Below are 26,664 nucleotides of genomic sequence, written 5' to 3' on the forward strand. Positions count from 1 at the left end.
TGTGTTGCTCAAGGGTTTCACTGATAACCTGGGTACATGTTTGTTAAAAACTGCCCACCTCTTAGTTGATGCTGAGAACAACGTAAGAAACCAACGTCAATCCCACGTCATTTTGCTCGTTAGCTTTACGTTGTTCCAACGTCAGCTGTTGACCTTGGAACAATGCACCCAACTCTCAACTTGTGAACGCCATCGAACAGCAAAACAAACAACTGATTCTGGATTTGTTGAATGATGACAACTTCAAATAAGGTAAGAATTGCCTTTTTTTTAAGTAACGGTTAGGTTAGTTAGTTAAGGTTACATTCCAGAACGGGGGGATGCACTTTAATTTTGCCATTTTTTTTAAGCTGATTTTCTAGTCAAATGTCTAGCTAGTTTGTCGCTAGATATTTGGCTAGAAAATTGGCGGAAAAACTGATGCGTGTAATGGATGAAATTCGCCCCTGAAGAAAACAATTTCTGCATGGTCAAGGTAAACTGCATCTGTTCCAAATCACCAAAAACATGAAATAGGCTATATTAAGCCCTGGCAATGCAATAGCATAGTTAGTAACAGTAGCCTAGTACTATTTTGATACTAAATCAATCCACTGCAAAATTATGAAACAATGACAGAGGCAGCCTTGCTAAGAATATCTGGATCTTGTAAAGATGAATAACCCCAAGATGCACAGTACATGCCCCTATAGCTGAATAACCTTGTAAACCAGCTCGTAAAGATATACGCTATAACCCCCACAGTGACCTAGCCTAGTAAAGATCAACTTAAATTAACCTAATTTCGGGGTTATTCATCTTTACAAGACCCGAATATCCTAACCAATTCCATCTACGATTGCTAGACTAGCTAGTAATTGCCTAGGCTATTTACGTTCAGGCTAACTGCTTAAGCCTAGGCTATAGGCTAGGCCCGAGGCTAGCATGACATTATCTCAATCTCATATTAAAGTACAAGTTCTCTTATTGATTAGCCGATAGCCTGTTTTGATCTTGATAATAATAAGAGATGCTTCATCAGCTCCAGAATACATCTAACTTACTGGGTGAAATGAATATGAAACATGAAATTTTTGGCTAGGAGACAAAGGAGGCCTATAGCCAGTAGTTGAATTGAAGACATATTTCCTAAAAATATTTCACTGAGATAATATGATCAATTAAGGGCAATAACTTCACGAGTTCACTGACAAATCCCTCAGTTTATAAGGCCTATAGTATTATTATTTTCTTACCAGTTTAAACAAAGTCCGTCACAGTGTTCTCTGCTCAAGACCTGGGCTCAAACATGTGAGCGGGGCCCAATTTGGTCAAATAGGCCTAAAACCAGCCCTGAACCAACAAAAAGTCAAGTGTAACTGAGACCTACGTAAGTGCCCAAACCACACCTTTAATTTGAAGGAAATGAGAGGTGTCAAAAGAAATTATTCAGGATGAGAACAAGTCCTGAAAGTGGATGAATGTGCTGGTGGAGGGAAACTGGTTGACTGTAGTTCCAGAAAGAAGCAGAAGGGTTTAAAACTTTTCTGAAAGGCGATGGAGGTATCAGAGACTGGAGTCATGGGGATCAGACAGTGGGAACCAGTGAATCTCTGTCCGCTGCAATAGCATGGTTTCCCCAGTGGCCACCCATTTCAATTCTCCATCCCATTCCCTTGCCGACATGTCTCTCCAAGGTCTCATTGTACTGCCAGACTGAGACCACTTGTAAATTGGAGGTTTTTTCTTTGGCTTGGCTTCACGGACAAAGATTTTATGGAGGAGTAATGTCCACGTCAGCTGCAGGCTCGTTTGTGGCTGACAAGTCCGATGCGGGACACGCAGACACGGTTGCAGCGGTTGCAAGGGAAAATTGGTGGGTTGGGGTTAGGTGTTGGGTTTTTCCTCCTTTGTCTTTTGTCAGTGAGGTGGGCTCTGCGGTCTTCTTCAAAGGAGGTTGCTGCCCGCCGAACTGTGAGGCGCCAAGATGCACGGTTTGAGGCGATATCAGCCCACTGGCGATGGTCAATGTGGCAGGCACCAAGAGCTTTCTTTAGGCAGTCCTTGTACCTCTTTGGTGCACCTCTGTCTCGATGGCCAGTGGAGAGCTCACCATATAACATGATCTTGGGAAGGCGATGGTCCTCCATTCTGGAGACATGACCTACCCAGCGCAGTTTGATCTTCAGCAGCGTGGATTCGATGCTGTCGACCTCTGCCATCTCTAGTACTTCGATGTTGGAGATGAAGTCGCTCCAATGAATGTTGAGGATGGAGTGGAGACAATGCTGGTGGAAGCGTTCTAGGAGCCGTAGGTGATGCCGGTAAAGGACCCATGATTCGGAGCCATGGTCTTTGCCCTCAGACAGCTCCAAGAAAAGTGCAGAGAACAAAACAAAGGACTCTACATCACCTTTGTTGACCTCACCAAAGCCTTCGACACTGTGAGTAGGAAAGGGCTTTGGCAAATACTAGAGTGCCTCGGATGCCCCCCAAAATTGGAGGTACACCTTGCATTAATTGACTGATCTGGCTTTCGTTAATTTCTTCCCTCTCCATCCATTTCCTGTTTCTTCGATAAATTCCACCTCGACCCTTATCACATCCCATTAACACCTTTTGGTCTGACTTCCTCCCCCATTGTTTGCATTCTGAGACTTTCTGAATGTATCCTGCTTCTGCCTTTTGTCTTTGAAGAAGGGCTCAGGCCCGAAACGTCGGCAATATAGCTTTGTCTCCTAGAAGAGCAGCTGAGTTCCCAGCATGTCGGAGCAAAGAGATGGTTGGTGTGCAAAATGGTTCGCGGATCGGTGGGAAGGGTCTGGACAAAGGGGGAAAGGATGGAGTCAGGTTTCGGTAAGTTCAGGACAGTCCTTGTTTGTGGATCTCAGGTGGGAGATTGACGTGTGGGGGGGGGGGCACTGGCAGGTTGGAGGCGGGGCAGTGGAAACACACTGGCGCACCCCCCTTCCCACTCACGCTACACAACCTGCTGAGTTGCGACACAGGCTAGTCCCCCCCCACCCCAGTCCCCCGGCAGCTGCGGCTCCTCGTGTCTCCAGTGGGTGCTGGGCTCTGCCCCCATTGCTTTCCGCACCGCCCGGGCTCTGGCAGCCCCACTCCCATTGGTGGAACGTGCCGCTCGCACCCCGCCTCCCCTCCGCCCCGTGGCCCTCACCCTGCGCGCGCGCCCCGGTTCAGGTGGTGCGCGCTCGGCATGGCCAGGAGCTGGAACCATGGCGGTGCAGCATCACGTCCTGGACTTCTGCCTCTCGGCGCCAGGTGAGCGCGGCCCGTCGGCACCACAGATTTGGGGGGGGGGGAGCAAAGTCCGGGGCTTCGCCACCAGAGAGAGAGAGAGAGAGGGAGGGTGGGGGTGGGGTGGGGGGGGGGGGACGGCCCGGTCCCCGCCGCCGGGGAGGAGGCTGGCGGAGAGCCGTTCAAGCCTAGGCGGCGGGCCCGTTTCCAGTGAGTCAGGGGACCCCGGGGCCTTCCTCCGCTAACCGAGGGTCCCAGCGGCTGAGGACCGACCCAGACGGCCAGACTCCCCCCGCTCCACACTGGGTTGGACCCCGAGCCTTCCAGAGGATCCCAGGGAGAATGGGAAGCCGGTAGCCACCCTGCCCCATGTGGAAGGAAGCCTGGCTCCGGGGAACCTCGCCCAGCGTTATCCCTGAGATAGTCCAAACATAGCCGCAATCATCCAGTTGAAAGCGATGCCTTGAAGCCTAATCAACCAGCTGAACGTCACGGGGAAGAAATGGACTGAATTTGTTTCTTGACAAACGGAATTATTCACTGTCACGTGTGCCAAGATCCAGTGGAAAAACTTCATTTCGTCCACTATCTGGACAGAACAATTTTAATCCATTCTTCAGCACAATGCTTTAATTTTCCCTCTTTGACATCTTTTGCCCAGGGATGAGAATTGTACTTTGAATTTCATCTGTAAATATTAGAATGTCTGATCCCACGAATTGGATAGGTCATTTAATAAGATCAGGTCGCTTTTCCTGCCAGTTTGTGTAAGGTTGGATTCCTGAAGTCTTACGGTAGAGAATTCCATGGATTCTTAATTTTCCTCATCGATATATGGTATACTTGTGCGGACGAGTGAAGTTTGGATTGTATGATTCCCGCCATGCACCTTTTTTTTCCAAAAGCCATAGGACAGCACAGTGCAGGGTCTTCAGCCCATGAAGTTGTGCTGACCTATGTAAATTTTCTCCACAACAATCTAATCTTTCCTACCTCATACCCTTAACCTTCTATTTTTCTTACATCTATGTGCCTCGGAGTCCCTATTGTACCTGCTTCCACCACCTTCCCCAGCAAGGCATTCCAGGTACCTTCCACTCTTTCTTTTCTGATGTCTCCCCTAAACTTTCCTCCACTCACCTTGAACAGATGCCCTCTAGTAATGCAATTGTCACCCTAGGCAAAGCTGATGGCTAACCATCTAAAGTTTATAGTCTTGTTCACCTCTATTAAGTTGTCTCTCATCCTTTGTCAATCCAAAGAGAAAAGCCCTAGTTATGTCAACCTTGCTAAATAAGATATATTCTCTAATCTAGGCAATATCTTGGAAAGTCTTATCTGCATCCTCCCCAAAGCATCGACATCCTTCATGCAATGAGGTGACCAGTGCTCCAACTATAGTCTAACATGAGTTTTATAGACCTGCAATATTTCCTCATGGCTCTTGAACTCAGTCCCATAACTAATGGAAAGCCAACACACCCTACACCTTCTCAATAACCCCATCGATTTGTACAGCAACTTTGAGGTGTAAAAGTTTGATGCCTTTCAGTGGTAGAACAAATTTCAAGACCACAACATTATTACGAGTGCCACTTTATTTGTTAACACAAAGTGTGCTGTATCACACAGCCTGTGGTTGAACTAGTTCTTGTTCTTAACTCCTTTTATTGACAGCAACTGGTATCAGGCACAAGCATCTGAAACCATTATTTTTTTTGGAATATTTTATTTTTGATTTTTTTCAAAAATATAGTTAGATTTTAAATATTAAATTTATTAAACTTTTTTTATAAACACAGCAAACAAATACAACAGTCTCTCCTTCCTCCCCCTTCCATGCGTGCAGATGCATTCATCGTCAAAGCTTACATATATTTTAAGTATGTAGAGTACAGTTTTTGTATGTAAAACTTTACAACTTTTTTTTTATTACTGTATGTGGTGGAACCATTATTTGAGCATACATTTTTTTACAACTCTATTGGTTGGCATCTAAGGAATGTCAAGTGAGATTAGAATATCTTGCAGAACATCCTGTTTTTTTACTTCAAAGAAAAAAAATTGCCATAGGCATGAGGCTGTAACTAACTCTACATTTCAATAGAGGAATCGATGGGCCCGGACTCCCAAGATTCCTTGGTTCCTCACACTGTTAAGAAGCTTGCTCTCCACTTTCAAATTCAACCTTCCAGAGTGCATCACTTTACACTTAGCCAGATTGAACTCCTTCTGCCACTTCTCTGCCCAACTCCACATCTTGTCTGTCTTCTTTTGTAACCCATGACAAGCTTCTGCATTATCCACAATACCTCTGACCTTTGTATCATTTGAAGACTGCTGACACACCCCTGCCATTCCTTCAAGTTATTTATTAAAAATATCACAGAGCAGGGGACTGATTATTTTGACTTTAAAAGATATGGGCACGGAAGATTGATTCCAACTGAATACACTACCTTACTGCACATAGTAAATACACACTTCAGTATATTAGCATAGAATAAGTTGAAAATTGTTGGAAATGTTCCAATGTGTAGGATAATTGATGAGAATTATTTATGTTGTACCTACTCAGCTTTAAATCAAGCACACAAAAAAATTTTAGAACTTGCTCCAGATTCCAACATCTCCACTCTCTTGCATCTCTTGTTTTCTATCACCTGGCCTGGTGAATGTTCAGGAGTAAGCAGGAAATGCTACAATACACCCAAAAGTGCCAGTGTAGCTCAGTAGATCATGGAGCATCCATAGGAAGTATAAGGCAGTCAGTGGTTTGAGGAGAGGAGCACAAGCTAGCAAGTAAAATATACCACATAGACCCGTGTAAATTTGGCCAAAAAATCTCGTGTTTTCCATTTATTTCATGTAAAAGTCGATCCTAGTTCTTCATAGATTACAGTTGGAAGAATTTGGTATGAAAATTTAAAAATGGATCAGTGCGAGGTAGGGTCACAATATCGCAACCATTTTGTGAAAAAAAGTCTTCCAGAAAAATAACAAATGTACAGCAGCATTTAAACTAAAAATTATTGAAATTGCTGATAAGACAAATAACTGTAGCAGCAAGAGAAATTTGTGTAGCAGAGAGACTGGAGAAAGATGTCAAACAAACTTCAGACAAAATGCTGAAAAGAAAGTGTGCTAATAGAGCTAAAATAGTAAGTGAGCACAATTGGGGGAAAAAATGTTGCTGAGTGGGTGACTGAAATTTGTCAGGATGGAAAATGTGGTGTTACCCTTGCTGCCATTCGATTCCATGCTCAGAAGGAAGGAAGGAATTTCTGATTTACGGCAATGGTTTATGGTACACTAGGTGGTATGATTTGGCATTTCGGCATAGAACTAACATTTCACAAAAGCTGCCTGCTGATCCAGATGATAAGATATTACAGTTTCACTAATTTGTAATTAGCCAACAGCAGAAGGAAGGCTACGCGTATTGGAACATGGATGAAACACCTATTACCATTGACGTGCCAAAGAATTGAACTGTGCAACAAAAAGAAAAAACAGTATTGGTGAAAACCAGTGGTCACGAAAATTCGGCTTACTTTAGTTCTTTCTTGCTTGGCTGAAGGTACTAAATTGAAACCGATGGTTGATTTTAAAGAAAAACTCTGCAAAAAGGGAAATTGCGAAAAGGAATTGTCGTTCATGTACATCCACAAGACTGGATGGATGAAGGCAGGTGTAGAAAATGGATAAAGGAAGTTTGGAATTTATGACCTGGTGGACAATGCAAGGAAAAGTGTTTGCTCCTCTGGGATCAGTTTAGGGTACATAAAGAATACTGTTGATGACTTCTGATTACAAAACTATTATTTTCGGTGGACCTACAAGTGTTTTGCAACCAATGGGTGTTTATATTAATAAACATTTAAGGACATGATGATAATGAAGTGGAGTAATTGGATCCTTGATGGAGAAAAAACATGTACAAAAGGAGGCAGTTTGCAGGCTCCATCACTGCAATGTGGAATTTCTAATGCATTGGATGGTAAGGAAAATGATTATGTATGGGATGACTGGAATGAAAAAGAAACAAACATGATGTTACTTATGAACAGCGTGGATGATGAAGAGGATCCATTCGATGATATCATTCATCCTGATGTGTAAAAGGAGATTACACAATTTTCTTGTTTATTTTCATTGTGTGATGACATTGTTTAATGGGTTTATTGTATTGTATATGTTGAACGGTGAGTGGGTGGGGAGGGGGGGTGGGAAGGAGGGAGGGAAGGGAGGGGGAAAAAGGGGAGAAAATGACACTGTGTATATTCAAGAGGGAAATGTTTGTGTGTATATTGGTCAGTATGGTTCATAGTGTGAAAAATAAAAAAAATTTTTTTAAAGTGATATAGAGGATTCTAATGAACTTTTGTGTTTGAAAGACTTATTACAGGAAATGTTTACATTACTGTTTAGTATGCATACCGTGAATAAAAACTTAACACCGGTATTTATTTTTTTGTTTCTATTTTCATTATTTATTTTGATAATTTGTGGCTTAAGATGCAATGAATTCATTAAAAAGAAAAATGCAGTCAAGAAAATGATACCATCGTCCCAAATAGTGGTGAAGGGTTTTGTGATGCAAAGTATGGTGTGGTTCAGGCCATGTGTACAGTATTGCGGTAGCTTCGATATGGAGACTATTATTACTTTAACTCATTGTGTTTTAGTTCTTTATTCATTTTGAGATCATATGGACTTCTGCTACTAATACAGTACTTTTGGATTCTATTGTGAATTTCAGCACCTCAAAAGTAGAATCCTAATGTTAACCCTGTAAATTTAACATGATGGTGTACATAATTTGACTTAAAAGCGTACAGTAAAGATCCTAAAATTTGGACTGTTTGGGGATTGGGTCGGTCCAGATTTTTGGAATTTCCAGATTCTCAGGCAGTATTTTTAAAATTCAAATTCAAAGAGAATAAAGAAGAGATGAACAGGTACATTTTAATAGTTTATTAATGGAGCATTTTTCCATGCAAGGTACAGAGAAACAAATAAATATTTATTCATTCATTTCTGTGACCTCTGTGCATCAATGGTGCTTATGCACGTACTCACACATACAAAAGCCCATTAAATTTAAAACGTTTGAGAGTTTTCAATAAGTCTGGATTCTTTGGTGCTCTGGATTTCTGGCATCTGGATTTTTGGACTTTTACTGCATACACGGTAATAACTGGAAGCAGGTGGGAAGGCAGAAAGCTGAGAAATGATAGGGATAGAGAGCAGTGGTTAAGAAGGGAAGTTCTCTGATAGGAAAAGTACTGCAAGAGGGTGGGAAACGAGAATAGGAGTCGAGAAAGACCAGGAAGAGTTAACAGAAATTGGAGGACAATATTGATGCTATCTGTTTGGAGACTGTTGAGACAAAATATGATGTGTTATATTTAAATTTAGATATGCAGCACGGTAACAGGCCAATCACATCCAATTGACCTACAACTCCCAGTACGTTTTGGAGGGTGGGAGGAAATCGGAGTCCCCGGAGAAAACCCATGCAAAACGTACAAACTCCTTAAAGACAGCATTGGATTCGAACCCTAGTCCCGAATGCTGGCGCTGAAACAGCATTGCACTAACCGTGTGTTGTTCCTCTAATTTGCAGGTAGCCTTGAATTAGTAGTACATGAGGCCATGGACAGACATGTCAGTGTGGCAATGGTGCATGGAATTAAAATGGTTGGCTGCTGGGAAGTCCTTGTTGATGTAGTGGACAGAGTGAAGTTGCTCAATTAATCCATCTTCCAGTCTGCATTCAAATGCAATAAATGTCCCCTAATGATTCACAAATGAAAGGTTGCTTCATTTGGAGGGACTGTTTGGAGCCCCAAATAGTGGCGGGGGAGGCGGTCTTGATGCAAGCATAGCATTTGTGATCAAGGGGGTGATTGGTGAGATAAGGGAGCCAGAGGGAGTGCTTTCCAAGCAAAGGGGGAAGGAGAGGGGAAGGATTGTCTGGAGGTGGAATCCATTGTCGATGGTGTAAATTGCATAGAATAATATGTTGGAATTGAAGGCTGGTGGGATGGTAGGAATGGCCAGATTCCGATCAGGGCAGATTTCCAGCATTCTTGCCCCCACCCCATCCAGACAAATGATCAATTGACAAAACCTGCTCGTAATTTACCTTGATAATTTACTACATTCCTGTCAAATTCCTTATCTTCTCTGATGCTCCAGGAGAAAAAGTCCTAACCTATTCAAACTTGCCTGATAACTCAGGTCCTCAAGTCCTAGCAACATCCTTGTAAAAATAAAATCTGCATTCTTTCCATCTTATTGATATCTTTCCTGCAGTTAGGTGACTTAAACTGCACACGGTACTCCATATTTGGCCTCAGTGATATCTTATTTTCCTTTAAAATTGGAAGGTACGCTAAATCTTTCCTTTGACCAAGTTAATTACTTAGAAATTTGTTTTAAAATTTTTGTGCATCAGTGTCTCAAGATATTCATTATTAATTCTAATTATGATGTTTCAATTGGGCATCTATAGATAAGTAGGTATGAATTTCTAAGTCATGTGTGCAGATAAGTTGATAGTAAACGGACAAGGTCATGAATAGAGGAGCCAGCCAATCTGTCACCTTTGTTAACATTGGTTTTCTTTTTCTTCAGCTGATGGCAAAGCTGTTATTGAAGCATTGGAGCCAATTTTTCAGGAACAGCAGATGAACAAGACAGTTCACAATTTAGGAGAAAATGGTTTCTTGATCACATATATTTCAGAGTCTGGCAGGTATGAGAACTTTCAAACCAGCCATATTCAGGCAACAATGTGACAAATTTAGAACACGGGTGCAAAGTTAAGTTTATCAGAATCTAAGCTGATGAAGTTTGCTATTGTGCCAGCATATTTGTAGGTAAATGAGTTACCTGCCACACTGAAGATTGTGTGTGAGACACAGTTGGTAGTGCTGCTGTCTCACAGTTCCAGTGACTGGTACAATCGTGACTTCTGGTCCTGTCATTATGGTCATTCTATGCTCTAAGAAGGTCTCCTAGAGGTACTCTGATTTGCTCCTACATCCGAAAGATCATTTGATTTGGTGGGTTAATTGGGCCTGGTAATTTGCCCCTTGGTATAGGGTGAATAGAATTGATGGGAATGTGGACTGAATAATACATTAATTGAGGGAATGGAAAGCCTCTGAGAGCCAGAATAAACTTAATGGGCCAAAAAGGAAAAATGTGGAACAATGGAGATTCGGAGTTTTCTATCTCATCCCAACTCACCCTTGAAATGCATTCTATTTTGTGAGGCAACAACATTTTCTCTGAATTAAAAATAATGTATTGGAAACGTTCAGCAAGTGAAGCACCATCTATGAAGAGAAAAGTTAACATTTCAACCTCGTGATCTTCATCAAACTAAGGAAGATTTTTAAAAAAACTTGGGTTTTAGTGGCAGAGGAGAGGGAAGAAGGATAGGCTGAAGGGAATACAATACCTCTGATCGAGTGAGAACAGGGTTACCATAGAAATAAGTTGTAGAGGTTATCATGTCAATAGGTTAATGGAGCTTGGTGGATAAAATAGGCTGAGATAAGGCCAGTTAAGTCTTGATTTTCATTTTTTTATATAAAAGGCATTGCTTTAATTTGAAAACAATGAAGTGTGAAATAATAAAATGCTGGAAACATTTGCAGATCAGGCAGAATTTATGGAAAGAGAAACAGTTGATTTCTCAGGTCGAAGATCTGTCATATCTATTTGATAGAAGTTATTTTTATATATTCAATCTACTGATAATTTTGTGTTATTCAATAAATACTTAGCTTATATTTTCTCATTATAAATGTTTCAGCTGGTTATATCTTGGATCATTTTCGATCATTTAACACATGAATATAGTTGCTCTGTAGAAATTTCCTGAACTCTGAAATGTGTAATTTGTTTCGCTGCATGTAGTTTCATCTATTATAAATATGGGATGGGGGATTATAGTGAATGCATTTCTTTCATATTATAGTTGTCATTTGGTTCTGCTTGTGCCATTTGGGTTTTATGCCTCATCTGCCTTGTATGCTTTCTAGAAATTCCGTGCAAAAATGTTTGCCATATAATGTGTTAAGGAAAGATTTAAAAATGGAGCCCAGATTTCATAAACATGTTTTTTTTTTTACTTTGATTAATCTTTTTTGCAGCTTTGCTACTCTGAGAATGTATACAGATAAGCTTCTGACATTTGATATGCATAGCTACGAATTGGATAACAAAGGACAAGCAACAATTGAAACTGTAAGTGTGTGCTTCTACCTTTGTTACATTAGAATTTTTAGATTTTAGAGTGTAGTGAGACTTTGGTTTTGATATACAAAGGAATTTCAGAATTGTTAAATGAAACTAAAAAAATGTTTAGTCCTGCCAACTTGAGAGTCACATTGCAGATGCTTTCTAATTTTAGAGGAGGGATTCAAAGCATATGGGTTAACGTTACAGCCCAGCAACTCTTCGTCAGAGCTGGGAAGGATATAGTAAATTCGTTTTAAGGTGCACAGAAAGACAGGGAATAAATACCTCTGATAGAATGAGGACAGTGTTGCCATGGAAATAAGTTGAAGTCATCATGTCAACAGGAGTATGATCACCCGAATAATGCTGGCACCAACCTTTTACAGCTGATTATCAATTTAGGATCTGAAGAAAGGTTGAATAGCCTCTGAATTATGAATCAGATGAGAGTACAATAAATAGATTCTGATTTGTCAATGATTGTTGTAAACACTCACACTACAAGGTCAAAATTGGAGGAGATGAATATTTTTGATAGAACTAATTAAGCAGGAGGGGTGGGGGTTGGTGATGGTTGGTGACTGGACTTGCAGTCATTAAGTCAAATAGCAGTGTAACAGGCCCTTGTGTCCAATACACCATCAAGCACTCATATAAACAAATCCCATTTTATTCTCCCCACGTTCCCTCCAACTCCTCCAGGTTCTACCCCTCACATACTCGCAAGTTACAGTAACCAGTTAATCTTCCATGCCATTGGGATGTGGTAGGAAAAGTGAGCTTTTAGAGGGATGATGGGAGAACCTGCAAGGTTCACTAGACAGTGCCCAAGATCAGAAGTGAACCAGGGTCTCAGGAGTTGTCTGGCTGTGACTCTACCACTGTGCCACTCTTCAGACTTTCCTTTAAGGAAAATGCACTTTGAGAACCTGACTGAAAAATAGTGTTTTCTGGAGTTCTACATGAAACAACAACAGATGCTTCTTTACCTTAAAGGTACTATGTAAATGGGTTCTTTTGCATTGATTGTTGTTCATGTCTGTGAAAGCTGTCCATTTTGAATTTGAATACAAGTCATTGAGGGTAACAGAATGATACATGAGTGATTCTTCCCTTTATTAAAAGTAGCATTAAATTTGTTTATTTGATACAACATATCAAGTGAAGTGAGAAGGGTTCTTTTGCGGGCAGACCAACAGATCATCTCTTATATTACATACAGCTGTGCATAGAGTACAATTCGCAGATTATAGAACTGTGCTGAAAAGGAAAATTAGTTCATATTAAGTAAGGGCAGCATGAGAGCACAATTATGGGGTTTATTCAGGAGCCAGATGGCATCAGAGAAGAAACACTTTAAGCTGTTGGTCTGTGCTTTCATGCTCTTAACCCTTCTTGAAGAGAGGAGGAAAAGAGTATGTGTCTGGGATGTGATGGGTCCCCAAAGGGCCTGTACGTGAGCCGAAGGGCTTGTATTGTTCTGTAATCTTTTGCCAGCTCTGACAGCATATCAGAGGTAGTATGTTGGCTGCCTTTTCTAGATGGTGGAGATGTAGATGGACTCCGTGATCGTTTCATTTTATTCATTACCTTCTATTGGTTCCTCCAATTCTTACATCCAGCAACTATATTTTTGATGCTGCACCTGTAAAAAGTGTTAAGGGACATTCCAAACTTCGAAGAAAGCAAAGGTGTCGGTGCACTTTCTTGACTGTTGTGGCAATGTTTGTGCCCCAGGTTAGGTTATCATCAGTTTTTACTAATAGTAAAAAGGTTCCGTACTGTAAATTGTTATATGTCCATTGTTATCTCCTCCTTTGACATCAGTGCCATTATTGCAGTCAGGGGTGTGGACTCTGCCCCCTCTCCTAAAATTAATGATGATTTCCTTTGTTTGCGCAGTTTGTTTGCCAAGTTTACGCAGTGCATTTTGAGAAGGGTGTTTTGGAAAGGATTTGGATCAGAAACCGGAAGTGAGATTTCAGCTGTGTGTTAAGGTTATAAATCAATTAAAACAGAAACGCAAGATGTTTTTCAAGCATATCCCATTCTATTTTAGTATTACAACATCAGTAGCATTCAACTTTTTTATAGCAGAAGTTGTTCAAAGAATCGTACAAAATTTTTGGAGCACAGTTATAGTGTGGATCTGAGTATCTCGCCGCTCTGCCTTCCCCTTCCCTCCTTCTACTGAGTGAGGGGTGGGGGAGGGGTGGTCCATTCCTGCCCAATCAAGTAAAGTCAAGAAAAATGTAACAGCCTAGGTGCTGGCTATTGGGCTGTGACAAATCTCTGATGTGTCCCAACTTTTGCTGTGGATGTCTTGAATTTTTTTTGGGTGGGGGGTGGGGGGGTGGAGGTAGGTGGCTTAGACTCAGTGGCAAATTTTGTACATAATGGATAGCTAATTTTTGATTGATTACTGTAAATTGAGTTTGAAAATTTATAAATAAAATATTAAAAAAAGGATCGTCGTGCGATACACAAAACTGCTGTAGAAACTCAGCAGGTCAGGCAGCATCTATAGGAAATAAAGGGTAACCAACATTTTTGGCCTGAGCCCATTGTCAAGGTATCAGCATAAAACGGGAAAGCGCCTGAATAAAAGGATTGTGGGGGGGGGAGGGGAGGAGAGGAAGGGGGAAGGGCCAGGGGAGAAATAAAAGCTTACAGGTAAGAGGTCATGTGGGAGGGTAAGAGAGCAAAAATCTGAGATGTGATGGGGAAAGGGTAACCGAATCAATAGGGACAGGAAGGGGGTATGGAGCTGGAAAGGAGACAGTTAACTTTATGAAGGGCTCAGGCACAAAATGTTGGTTACCCTTTGCTTCCTAAGGATGTTGTGTGACCTGCTGAGTTTCTCCAGCACTTTTGTGTATTGCACTCAAATCCAGCATCTGAAAAATTTCTTGTTTAACTTGGAATTATTGAAATATTACACCGATAAAGGTGGCCATTCAGTTTACCTGGATGATTGCAAGATCATTCCTGTCAAATCATTCCTCAACTCTTTCCTGGAGCCCTGCATTATTATCTTCCCCAATGACAGTCAAATCTGCTCACAGCACCCTTTCAGTCAGCGAATTCAAATCTCTTAAACACTCATAATGTGGAACGGGTATTACCTTGCATCACCCCTGGTTCTTTTGACAATCTCTGAATAATTAACTGAACTGTTTAAGATTGAATGTTTTGATAGAATGAATAATAAGAAACTGTATTTCCTGCCAAGATAAGTAAAATGTCAATGGATAATCCAGCACATGATTCATTGGTACTGAATTGGCAGATTTTATGCCCCATTGGAAGATGCACTGTCACATTTTAATTTTTATTTTTTCTATCTTGCACAGTATTAAAATAGATATTGACAGTGAACCTAGTGAGCTTAAAGGGAACATGGGAAACCAGGCCCCAGTGTGATTTTGGCGTAACAGAAAGCATGACCCAGTGTATTTACAATGAACATGCAATACGTGATGTTTGAAGCCAGCATGAGAAACAGAACTCTGGTGAGTTTAAACTGAGCTCAGGAAAAGGGGGCCCCAGTCATTTTAAATGGAGAGAAGGTAACTGAGCTCCATTGAGTTTAAAGGGGCGTATTAAAACAGAACTTGGTTTCTTTTGGGTTCCCTTTGAACAACAGAATCAGTAATGAAAGACACCGTAATTTCATAAAAAGGTTTGAGTTAACACAACTGAAACCAACAAAACACAATGGAAAATAGAACTCTAATCACAATTCTAATCTAAACCAAATTTAAAGAAACAACTAAAAACCCGAACTTAAACCAAATTTAAAGAAACAACTAAAAACCCGAACTCACTTTTGCATGCAGTTCTCAGTGATACTTGTGTTCTATGCTAACCCGTGAACTTTTGAAGGTCTCTCTTGCAGGGCACATCTTTATAGTCAAGGAGAACTTTGTGCCCCATTTGGTCCTTGCATAATAAAGGATCTTTATTAAACCTTCCTGTTGTTTCTGAGGATCTCATCAGCCATTAAATTTTAATTTTAAATTTAAATTTTGACATACAGTACAGTAACCAGCCCATGAGCCTGTACGTCCCAATTGACCTACAATCTCCATACATTTTGGAGGAAGCTGGAGCACTGGGACAAAATCTATGCAGAGATAGGGAGAACGTACAAACTCCTTAAAGACATCGTGGGATTCGAACTCGGAGTGTTGTGCTAACCGTGCTGCCCAATGAGCACAGAAAAATTCCACTGTTCATGGACAGCTAAAACTCTAGATCTTCTAATCTTCTGGAGGGCTGGTGTCCTCCATGAGTGTGTAGCTGAGAGAGGTTCGTGAACATTTTCTGTTGGGGCATGTTAACACCATTTCACGAGATTTTCCTCCTCTTCATTGTTGCTGATGAGGCCAACTACTGTCATGTCATCTACAAACTATTGGTGCTGGATTTGGCGTTGCAGTTGTGGGTCATTTGTGTGAATAGGATCAGGTTGAGCACACAGCCCTGAGATGTGCCAGTGCTCAGTGATCATGCTCGACATTCTGCTGCCAACCCAAACAGACTGTGGCCTTTCTGTTAGGGAGATCAGAATCTAGTAACAGAGAGGAGTATTGAGTCCCAGCTATGACAGCTTCTTCACCAGCCTCTGTTGTATAATCCTATTAAACACTGAGCTGAAGTCAATGAACAACAGTCTGGTGGTGTATGAAGTATTATTCTCCAGATGGATCAGGACAAAGTGGAGGAAGTGAATTCTGTGCTGTACAGAATATTACCCTCCTTGTTTTGAACTCCTCCTGATTTTACTTGCAAAGCCTATGATCACATTTCAGGAAGGTACACTGGGATGAACTGTTTTGACTACTTAACAGCAGCACTGGTGCTGGTGTGCACCTGGGAGAACAGAGACACAGCACTGCTCAGCACGGTCCTACTGCATGGTCCTAATGTGAATAGCTTCATGCAGGCTTTAAACGGCCTGTTAAAGAAGCTGAAGGTGTTTTTTTTAACTGTTGCAACCATGGGATTTTCACCCAAGATGGCAGTGCCTGTGCTGGGTATCATACAACGAGGGGTTGCAAACTCCAGGGGAGCATCCAGCTATTGCAAGGCATCAGTAATGAGGAGAACACCACCCACTGAGAAGGAGATGAACCTACAGATGGTGACCATGGCAACGTACCAGCAAGGGCTCAGTTAGTGAAGGACTCACACAGGCTGCGGTCTTTTGTGAAGGACACATAGACTGCGGACTGCTGGCGACCTGCTGTTGGACCCAGACAGGCTGCACACTCGTGGGCCCCAGGTGTCAGAACTAGGATTCGAGAGGATGCTGAGGGCAAAAAGAGCTCCCAAGCAACTTTGGACGCTGAAGGATTCCTGACCCTATTGGAGATTTGGATCTGGAGCTAGGGTTGCCAATGGTTTGAATTGTTGTCTGTGGCTGCGGAGCCCTGGAGGTGAATCCACGGATACTCAATGTCTCTGAAGAGACTCTTTTGCTTCTCTTTCTCCTATTATGTTGACTCTGCCTTGTGGCAGTCAAAAGTTGAAGTATATCATGTATATGCAAGCATTCAGTGACTTTCCCTCTGCCAGCAGATTTCTGAACGAACAATGAACCACAGTCACCACCTCACTTTGTCTTTTTTTTTCTGGCACTTTTATTTGTTTTGACATGTGGCTTATAGAAATGTTTGCACTGTGACGCTGCAAAACAACGAATTTTGTGACTTGTTCATGACAATAAATTCTGATTCTGAATTCTATTATATTTTAATGATTGATAATTGCTTGATAATTATAAGGAAACTTTGAACCTTTATACTTACATTCCCTGCCCCTCTCTCTTCGAATCCTATCCCCAAAACCACTTGCCCACAAACTTTGGTTTCAGCTATTAAGGTGTTTTCCGTTCTGGAAGTTGTTAAGCCAAACTTTGATAAATAAATGCTTCTGTGTAGCAGGTTCAATTTTTATTGTTGTAACATTTTACACTGATTAATATTACTCATTTATTATTTCAGCTTTGTCATAAACTGGAACAGAAAATGAAAGACCTCTTGCAGGGGAATATTAAAAGGATAAAAAGGTAAGTATGTTAGCCATCACTCTAAAGCTGAATAGCTATTGTATGGTCACTCTCAATTAAGTATTACCTGTTAATAGACAAAATATGTATTAGCTAAGCTATTTGCTCTTAATTCTCCACCTGATTATATGCTTCTCTATTTTCAGAGGGTAGGGAAGCAACCTAATTCCAAACCTGTAATGTATTGAAATAAAACCCAATTATTTTGTAGCTGGTCATGATGCATGGCCTTCTTTTGAATTGTTTGAAAGATTTACATAATTTGTTATCTGCTCTCTGCAGAGCTGCTGAATCTTTCAATTTCAGAATCCTGCAATGGTAGTAATAGCATTTTACTTCTGTTGCAGCTCAAGTGGAGTTTTGGAAGGTATTTGTCTATTGATCATAGAATTTGTATAATGCAGAGCTGGCCAGGACCCAAAAATCATTAGTTGGACATATAAAAAATGTAGATACTGAAAATCTGTAATAAAAACAGAAAATGTTAGAAAAATTCAGGTCAGGCTGCTTCTCTGAGAAGAGAAATGATTAATGTTTGAGTTTTTCCAGCATTTTAAAAAAAAATTTCAGATTCATTATGTTCTGCCACCTACCCCAACTGTCTCTATTGCATCTGTGAACTGTCTATTGTCCACATTCTTCCTAAACATGAAAGTCGATTTGCCTTAACTGTATGGAAATAATTTATTTTGGATGCAATTCCGCTCTCATCTCCCCATCATATAACCACTTGAGTAAATGATGATATTCACCACCTCATTACTGAACAACAATTCATTGCCTGGGAGTTCTTAACCATTGATGGATTGGGTAAATTGGGGACACTTTGCTAGAATGATTAGTGAAGCAATTTGAGTTGTGGATTTTTTTCCCCAAGTACAAAGGTAAGTTGCATGGTCTATTTTTTTCTTCTTGTCCTCTTACATAGTATAATTCTTGGTTAAATGGTGCCAGTAGTTTCTGAGACAAATGTCACGTTCAAGTTTTCCTCTGGAGAAATAGCATGGAACTGAAGCTGGCTGCTCAAGTCCAGTGCTGCACTGTTTGAAGCTCCAATTTTTCAGTGAGGTGTGAATCAGCTACCAGTGCAAGGGAGTTCACACTTGTTGTCAATTTTAATCCCATGAACAATGGCAAGAAGAATTCATCCAATCATATATTTTATTGGTACTTTGTGAGCTTTGCTGTGTTGTCTTTTGCACACCTAACTGTAACTAAACTTCAGATGTAAGGCAATGAAAATCAAAGTTTTTCTTTAATCACCATTTTCTTGGTAAGATTATGGGAATCTAACTTGAAAATTGTGCTTTTTTAAACCTATTAATGAATTCCCATGCCATCTCTTGAATTTCTGACCTCCCATTTAAGGCCTTATATTTTAATTTGTTTAAATGAGAAAATGGGTAGGTCAAAGTGGTTAATGTAATTTTGGTTGTGAAAGTGAAATGTTGCCAACAGTTTAGTAATAATAGTATTTCCTTGAATTTGATTTGAACAGTTTGGATTTAACATCAAGGCAAACTGTTGTGGGGTGAGGGGAGGGGTGCCATCTGATGACGTGGGGTTATACTTTGAATCCCTTCTCTCTGAAAAAGTTTTTTAAAAATAAAGGTTGAAGTGGTTGAAAAAAAAGTAAAAGTTGTCAGAAGACCGAGTAAACAGTACAAGATGTCACCAAAGAAAGATAAAGCAGCTGTTACTTCACAAGAAATTGAACAACAAAAAAGGCCGATAAAGATGCAAGGCCTAACTTGAAGAAAGATCCTGGAGCTGTCCGGAAGGTAGGAGCCCGTGGAGATGAGCCTTGAGCTGGGGAGACCTTGGACATCACTATGCAGGTCTCCCCCGACAATGGCCACCTGCCACGGGAGAAAAAGTGACTGCACATGCATGAAGAGTCACGCATGCACAGAGCACAAAACAAACAGGCAATTCTTTAAAAAAAGTCCAAGAAGCCTCCAGGTCTCGTGATCAGGATGAAGACCAAGAAGAACAAGAACTGTATTTAGAACAAGGAGTTATGGCTAAAAAAAATCAGGAAAAATGAAAGAGATGTATATCTACAGCTGAAATGAAGAAATATGTGGATACTTTTCAACAATCTTTGGTGCAATTAACAATGGAAGTTAAAAAGTGTAATGAGAGTATAGCTGAAAATAAGAATTTTACAAAGAAAGTAGAAAGAATGATGCAAGTGGATAAAAAATTTGAAGTTGTGGAAGAAAAAATTAAAGGAAATAAATTTGAAATTCAAAATGTTAAAGAACAGATGAAAAATATTCAGGCTGAACCTGCTGCAACAAAAGATCAACTAACTCCAAAAATTGACATTTTAGAATATTTCAGTAGAAGAAATAATATAAAAATTATTGGGCTTAAAGAAGGCGATGAAGGACAAGACATGAAGAGGTTTTTGCAACGCTGAATTCTGCAGTCTTTGGGGATAACTGAATTTCAAGGAGACATTGAGATTGAAAGAGCTCATAGAGTGTTACGACTGAAACTGCAACCAGATCAAAAGCCACGTCCGATACTGGTCAAGATGAAGTGAGAGAAAAGATCCTGGAATTGGCGGCAAAGCAAATGAAAGAAAATCACCATTAATTTATAATGGAAATAAGATCTTTTTTACCCTGATAAAAGTTTTGATTTGTTGAAAAAAAGAAAAGAATTCAATACTGTTAAAAATTTGTTATGGAAGAAAGGGTATGCTTTTGTTTTAAGGTATCTGGCAGTATTGAAAGTTTTTGTTCCAGAAGGGAAAATTTTTTTAAAAATGGAATCCAATGAGGCAAAGGTGTTTGCAGATTAATTACACCGAAGAAAGAAAGGCAAGAGGAGAGTGATGGTTGAAGTGAGAGATGATGCAGAAGGATTACAGCTGATAATATAAAGAACAAATGTTTTACAAAAAGTTTTTTTTGAGAGAGAATTTTAGGGAGGAAAATAAATGCAAATTTGTTCATTCAGCCAATATTACTCCACACAGGTTACCTGCAATCGTAAGAGGAGGGACAATTGATAGATACTGGCCTACTGCAGATGGCCGATTAGTTGAATACGATATTGATGATGTTGTTTATGATGAAGATTCTGCATATCAGAACATCAAGATTCTTCATTCAAAACAATTTGGAAATATTCTTATCCTCAATGGCGACATTAGTAAGTATTTGATTATAATTTGTAAGTTATGCAGTTGTTTCTTGTATTGTGTTCTAAAAAGCTGATAAGTTTATCCTGATGAGTAATCACTCCGAGAAAAAAGTTAAATTTTATTTGTTATTTAATCATTTCATGTGGCGCTTTCCATTTTTATTATCCATTGTAACTAGATGCAAATGTTGATCTTTGCTATCTTCTCCTCTTTCTGCTGATCAACCATAGTCTTGGGATATTATATCTGGGGATATTAAAGATGGCTAAAAGATGAAGAAAGAAAGACCCCTTGTACATAATTTAATGAGTGATTTGTGATTGCTGCCCTCTATCGTGCATAGGAAAAAAATGTCTGTGCCTTGACTTTCTCAGGAGTTTGAGAAGATTCAGTATGTCATCGGAAACTTTGGCAAACTTGTGTAGATGTGTAGTAGAAAGTATGCTGACAGGCCACATCCACAGTCTGATATGGGGCACCAATACCTTTGAGCGGAAATCCCTACAAAAGATAGTGGACACAGCCCAGTACATCACAGGCAAAAGTCCCACCATGAAAAAAATCTACATGGAACACTGATATCTGAGAGCAACACAAGTCTTCAAGGATCCACACCACCTAGGACATGCTCTGTTCTTGCTGCTACAATCAAGAAGGAATTACAAATGTAGCAGGACTTGTATCTCTAGTTTCAGGAATAATTGCTACCCCTACTGAACAACGGACTCATTCAGACTGGGAGATTGTTTTGTTAGCCAACTATCTGTCTACAGCAATGACTGGGATCTCCCAGTGGCCAACTATTTCAATTCTACACCCCATTCCTGTGCAGACATATCTGCCCATGGCCTCATGCGCTGCCAAGCCAAGGCCATTTCCAAATTGGAGGAGCAACACCTAATATTCTGTCTGGGCTCTTCAACCAGATGGCATTAACATCGACTTCTCTGGTTTCCATTAGGCCACTCCTCTGTCTCCCTCACTTCCCCATCCTTCTGTCTCCTTTCCTGCAACTCCCCAATCCATTTCCTCTATTCAGAGCCATCCCCTCCCCATCATTTCTCAGCTGTTTTCTTGTGTCCTCCAACCCATATCTACCTATGACCTCTTGGCCTGTCCTCCTCCCCCCTGCCTTGCCCCTCACCTTGATGAAGGTATGAGCAAAAGACATTGGGGTCATTTTAAAAGTTGCTTTGTCACTGTTTTGAAGGCCTTACATCCATGCCTGAAGGCTCTACATTTTACTCTGTAAATTTACATAAAGTATCTTGTGAAAATGAGGCTGCATCTGAAGTAATGAATGAGCAAATAGTGGACTTCTTCAGTAGTTTGGGCAGCATCTGTGGTGTGAGGATGGTGTCTCTTGTTTTAAATGTACGTGGAATGTGCCTCGCGAAAATGGCCAACATTTTAAAAGAACCCATCACCCTGGTCATGCTACCTTTTCACTCCTACCTTCAGGCAAAAGTCTGATGTCTGGCACCTCTATGTTCATGAAGATTTTTTTTCCCTTAAGCTATGAAGCTCATGAACTCTATACAACACTAACCTAACCATAATGCTACTTCAATACCACAAAAGATTTATCTGCGCTATTGAATCAGGCCTTTTTTTTTGCACAGTGGATATTTATTTTTTTATTTTACATTTTTTTCTCTTCCATTTATCTTCATCTGTTTCTCTTGTGTGTTTTATGTACCTGGGAAGCTGCAGCAAAGAAAACTTCTATTGGATCTGTACGTTGTACTTGTGCAAATTATTTCATTCAAAATGCCACAGCTAGGCCTGCATCCCTGAAACAATTTGTAACTATAGCTGCTTGACGGTTAAGTATTGTGATTTCTTATAGAAAATTAGGAAGGACAGAATAGTGCACCTTCTGTGCATTGTTGACATATCAACCAAGATTCTGGGCTGAAATAATGGGGATATGATAGGAACTTGCTGTCTCCTAATGGTTCTCCCGAGATTTTCACCTTATTCATTTGTCATTCCAATTACTGCTGCATCATTTGCATTTAATTTTTTTTTTTGAATTTTGTAGTAAATAATGCATCTTTTTTGTTTCAGATTTAGGAGAAAGTGACCTCCCATATACACAGGCTATAATGGGCAGTGGAGTGGAGGACTATACAGGGAAAGAGATTCTTATCTTGGGAGGAGGCGATGGTGGAATCCTGTGTGAACTGGTCAAGTTAAAACCAAAGATGGTCACCATGGTGGAAATATCCTTTATCTTTGTAGGTGACCCTGCCTAATGTGTTATGTAATGTAAAAGGGCTCACTTAATGTTGTTAGGATTTACAGGAAGATTAATCAACTTGTAGGAATTTAGAGTGGAGAAGGGTAGATATATTGTGTATGGTCTAGGTCAGGGGTCTCCAAAGTAGTCGATATCGACGTCTGGTGGGACTATCTAAGCAGTCGATAAATCCTAAGGGGTCAATAACACTGGGCGGGGGGGAATGTTGATTGAACTTTTGCGGTGGAAAGCAGAGGCAGATCAACGGAAAATAGTGCCTATGGCTGTGGTGGCCAACCTCTCGTGAGAGCGGGCCTTGGTGGCCACCATGTTGTATTTGGCTTAAGCCTTTGAATGAGCTGAGAGCAATTGGAGAATGGACTGAGCGTAGAACAAAGATGTATGTGTTCTTTGTACCTTTGGATGCAGGTCATAGGGATTTATAAATTATTAATTCCTCCAAAGCATTTTTTTCACCAAGTTTTGCAGTTCCTCTCTCTGGTCTTGTTGATCTCCATTTTCTGGACACTTTGTTTTCCATGAAGACAGTCATAAAGTATTTAATTTCTCTCATTCCTCAATCTCCGTTATAATATTCCTGTCTTAATCTTATGAGGCCCGCAAACTTCTGTTGAATTTTTTTGCATATCTATCAGAAATATTTAAAATCTAAAATTAACCTGTTCTAATATACCAAATCTCTTCAAACTCCTCACGAAGTATAACTGCTGGTAAGTTTTCTTCTGCGTCAACATGGAGGCCCCAGGACATATAACCATATAACTATTTACGGAGCGGAAACAGCTTAACCCTTTCCATTGCTGACCCCTCGATGAGAACTGGTTCATGTTCTCCTGATTTCCCCCTTCTGAAGTCCACAATCCGTTCCCTAGTCTTGCTAATGTTGAGTACAAGGTTGTTGTTGTGACACAGTCAACTAGCTGATCTATCTCACTCTTGTATGCTTTCTTATTGCCATCTGTGATTCTGCTGATGGTTGTGGTGTCATCGGCAATTTTCTGGCTGACATTTGATTTGTGTCTAGCCACACAGTCATGAATGTAGAGCAGTGGGTTAAGCACGCATCCTTGATTGTCAGTGAGGAGGAGTTAACATTGTTTCCAATTTGTACTGACTAGTCTTCCGATGAGGAAGTCAAGGATGAAGTTGCAGAGTGTGGTGGAAAGACCCAGATTTTGGATCTTGTTGATCAGTACCGAGAATATGATGGTGTTGAAAGCTGAACTGTAGTTGGTGAAAATTAGCCTGATATACCTTTTGCTGTTGGCTTGGTGATCCAGAGCTGAGTGGAGAGCCAATGAGATTGCATCTGCTGTGGAGTGATTGTGGCGGTAGGTGAAAAGCAGTGGGACCAGATCTTTACTGAGATATGAGTTAATTCTGGCCATGATGAACGTCTCATAGCAATTCATCATAGTTGAGCTCCCTCAGCTTTTCTTGGGCACTGGCTGGTATGATTGGTGCCCTTTTAAAGCAGGTGAGAATCTCTGACTACAGCAATGAAAGGTTGAAAACTCCGGCTAGTTGTTTGGCACAGATTTTCAGTACTTTGCCAGGGACGCCAATACAGCCTGACACCTTGCGACGGTTCACCCTCTTGAAGGATGTTCTGATGTTGCCTTGTAGCCTATCAATTCCTCATAGCTTAATAGAATGTTTTTTTAGGCTTAAGACACTTTTTTCATATTGATCAAAATTACATCCAATTTTAGTGCAAAATTCATATTAATCATTCCTTTCCATACCCCTTAACTACCATATTTCCCCTTTTGCAAATGCCAAATTTAGATTGACTTGTTTACTTGTTGATACTGTACTGATCTTTTAAAAAAAAACACTTAAGCACTCCCTGAATTCATCCTCCAAACTATCACTGCTCATTTGATTCAAAAGAAAGAAGTACGCCTCTAGACCAAGGAGCCAATTACTGTCATGAATAATTGAAGGGGCTGAATGCCCTGCTATTTCTGAAGACTGACTGATGCTCTTGCTTTAGCCAAGCAGTGTAGAGATGACTGGATGAACTTGTCATTGAGCATGGTGCCCACACTATTGTGTGATTGCGTGTGCATTATTAATGTGATTATTATTCAATGGCTTTACTTGAGAAATTATCTTTTATTGGGGATGTTGTTGACCAGGCCTCTTTCACTGCCCTTCAAATAGGCTTTGTTGAGCAAGGGAAATCAAGGAAAGGTATCAACAGTCTGCAGTCCACAGCTCAGTGGTATGAACATTGAAATTTCCACTTTCAGGCAACAAGTCTCTCTTTTCTTGCAATCTTCCAAACTACTTTTGTTCTTCCACTTCTTCCCACCCCTCTCCCCCACCACCTCCATTTTTTTTTATCCCTTCTTCACATTCCCCTTGTCCACAACCCATTCTCATCTTCTCTGGTTCCATTCTCTTCCACCCACATTTGTCCTTCAGGATTCATAACTCCCACCCCCTTCATTTCTATCTGGTCCTTTCGTCCTTCACCTCTCTCCCCTTACTAGTTCACCAACTCTCCTCCCATTGGCTCTTGTCTAACCCCTCCTACTTTGTCCACATATTGGGAGAGCAATGGCCTTACCAAGGAAGAACATTACTTTTTTTTTAAGAAATATGATTTGTAAATGCTTATTTTTTTTAACCTCTTGTTGTTCAGGTTTTATTTTACCTGTGTCATGATTTTGCTTTACAAGTGTATTCTATTTGGTCCTTAACTGGACTTGTACATTGACCAAATGGTGATTGATGCATGTTGCAAACACATGCGCAAAACCTGTGGAGATGTTCTGGACAATCTGAAAGGCGACTGCTACCAGGTACACATGTTTAAAAGTGTAATGTCTGCTTTAGAATAACTGATCAATTGTGAATGTTCATGATATTTTGAAAACTATCTTGCCTTGTACATTATGAACTAATAATTCTGCATTGAATTCAGCTAAGATTACATTTTTTGTTGTCCAAGAGCTGCTCATTCTGTGCATCATCTGTTCTATTGATTCTCTTAGTTACTCACCTGTTTTGTCCCCTGCCCATTAATTCTCTAGCAAAACCTCTGCCCCTGAGCACAGCCTATTTGAGCCTTGGTTGCTCTTGTCCCAGATACACCTTGTACAACATACTCTTAAACCATTTACCTTTTGTAGAGTGAGTTCTCAGGAGCTGGAGTGATAATTAAATCAGCTCAAAGTTGTGCATGATGTGTTGTCAATGACATAAATTACATTCTGCAAAACAGGGAGTACATTTGGCTAGCTGTCTGATGCATTTGGGAAACTGGTAGATTTCAATGTTTGTTTTTTGAAATCTGGTACTTCAGTAGAATACTTTCCCCGGACCCAGCATTCTAGAACAGTGCACTGTTCTGCAGGGTAGCACTAAGCATATGAGTGAATGTAGGCCATTCAACATCTTTGTCTGCTGCGTCATTTATCATTTCTCTACACCTTTCAGCCCAACTCGTCCATGCAGATCAAGTTATCCATTGAGCTAGCCCCATTTAGCCTGCATCCTTCTAAATCTTCCTATCCATGAACTTGTAATTCTAACTTCTCCTACCACTTTCTCTAGCAATTTGTTCTGAATGCCCAACATCATCTGTGGAAAAAGTAGCCCCTCAGGTCCTCTTTAAATCTTTCTTCTCACACCTTAAACTATATCCTCTAGCTTTAGACTCCATTA

The 26,664-nt window shown here is 40.5% G+C and overlaps 1 protein-coding gene across 4 annotated transcripts in view; it reads left to right on the forward strand.

Moving 5' to 3' along the window:
- The first annotated feature begins 3,153 nt into the window (after nt 1-3,153).
- Nucleotides 3,154-26,664, forward strand: part of sms (spermine synthase) — a 49,515-nt gene continuing 26,004 nt past the window's right edge. For 3 of the 4 annotated variants that reach the window (XR_011341711.1, XM_069889528.1, XM_069889529.1), the window contains exons 1-7: nt 3,154-3,261; nt 9,880-10,000; nt 11,409-11,502; nt 17,505-17,569; nt 20,559-20,734; nt 22,797-22,951; nt 25,710-25,799. Coding sequence is in view for 3 of the 4 variants with exons in the window: in XM_069889528.1 (XP_069745629.1) it covers nt 3,216-3,261; nt 9,880-10,000; nt 11,409-11,502; nt 17,505-17,569; nt 20,559-20,734; nt 22,797-22,951; nt 25,710-25,799 (747 nt within the window). In the remaining variant the exon portion in view is untranslated. Of the gene's footprint in view, nt 3,262-9,879; nt 10,001-11,408; nt 11,503-14,859; nt 15,009-17,504; nt 17,570-20,558; nt 20,735-22,796; nt 22,952-25,709; nt 25,800-26,664 lie in introns of those variants that run through there. The other variant, XM_069889530.1, reaches the window with a different exon arrangement.

Source organism: Narcine bancroftii, chromosome 7 (genome assembly GCF_036971445.1).
Source record: "Narcine bancroftii isolate sNarBan1 chromosome 7, sNarBan1.hap1, whole genome shotgun sequence".
Lineage (NCBI taxonomy): Eukaryota > Metazoa > Chordata > Chondrichthyes > Torpediniformes > Narcinidae > Narcine > Narcine bancroftii.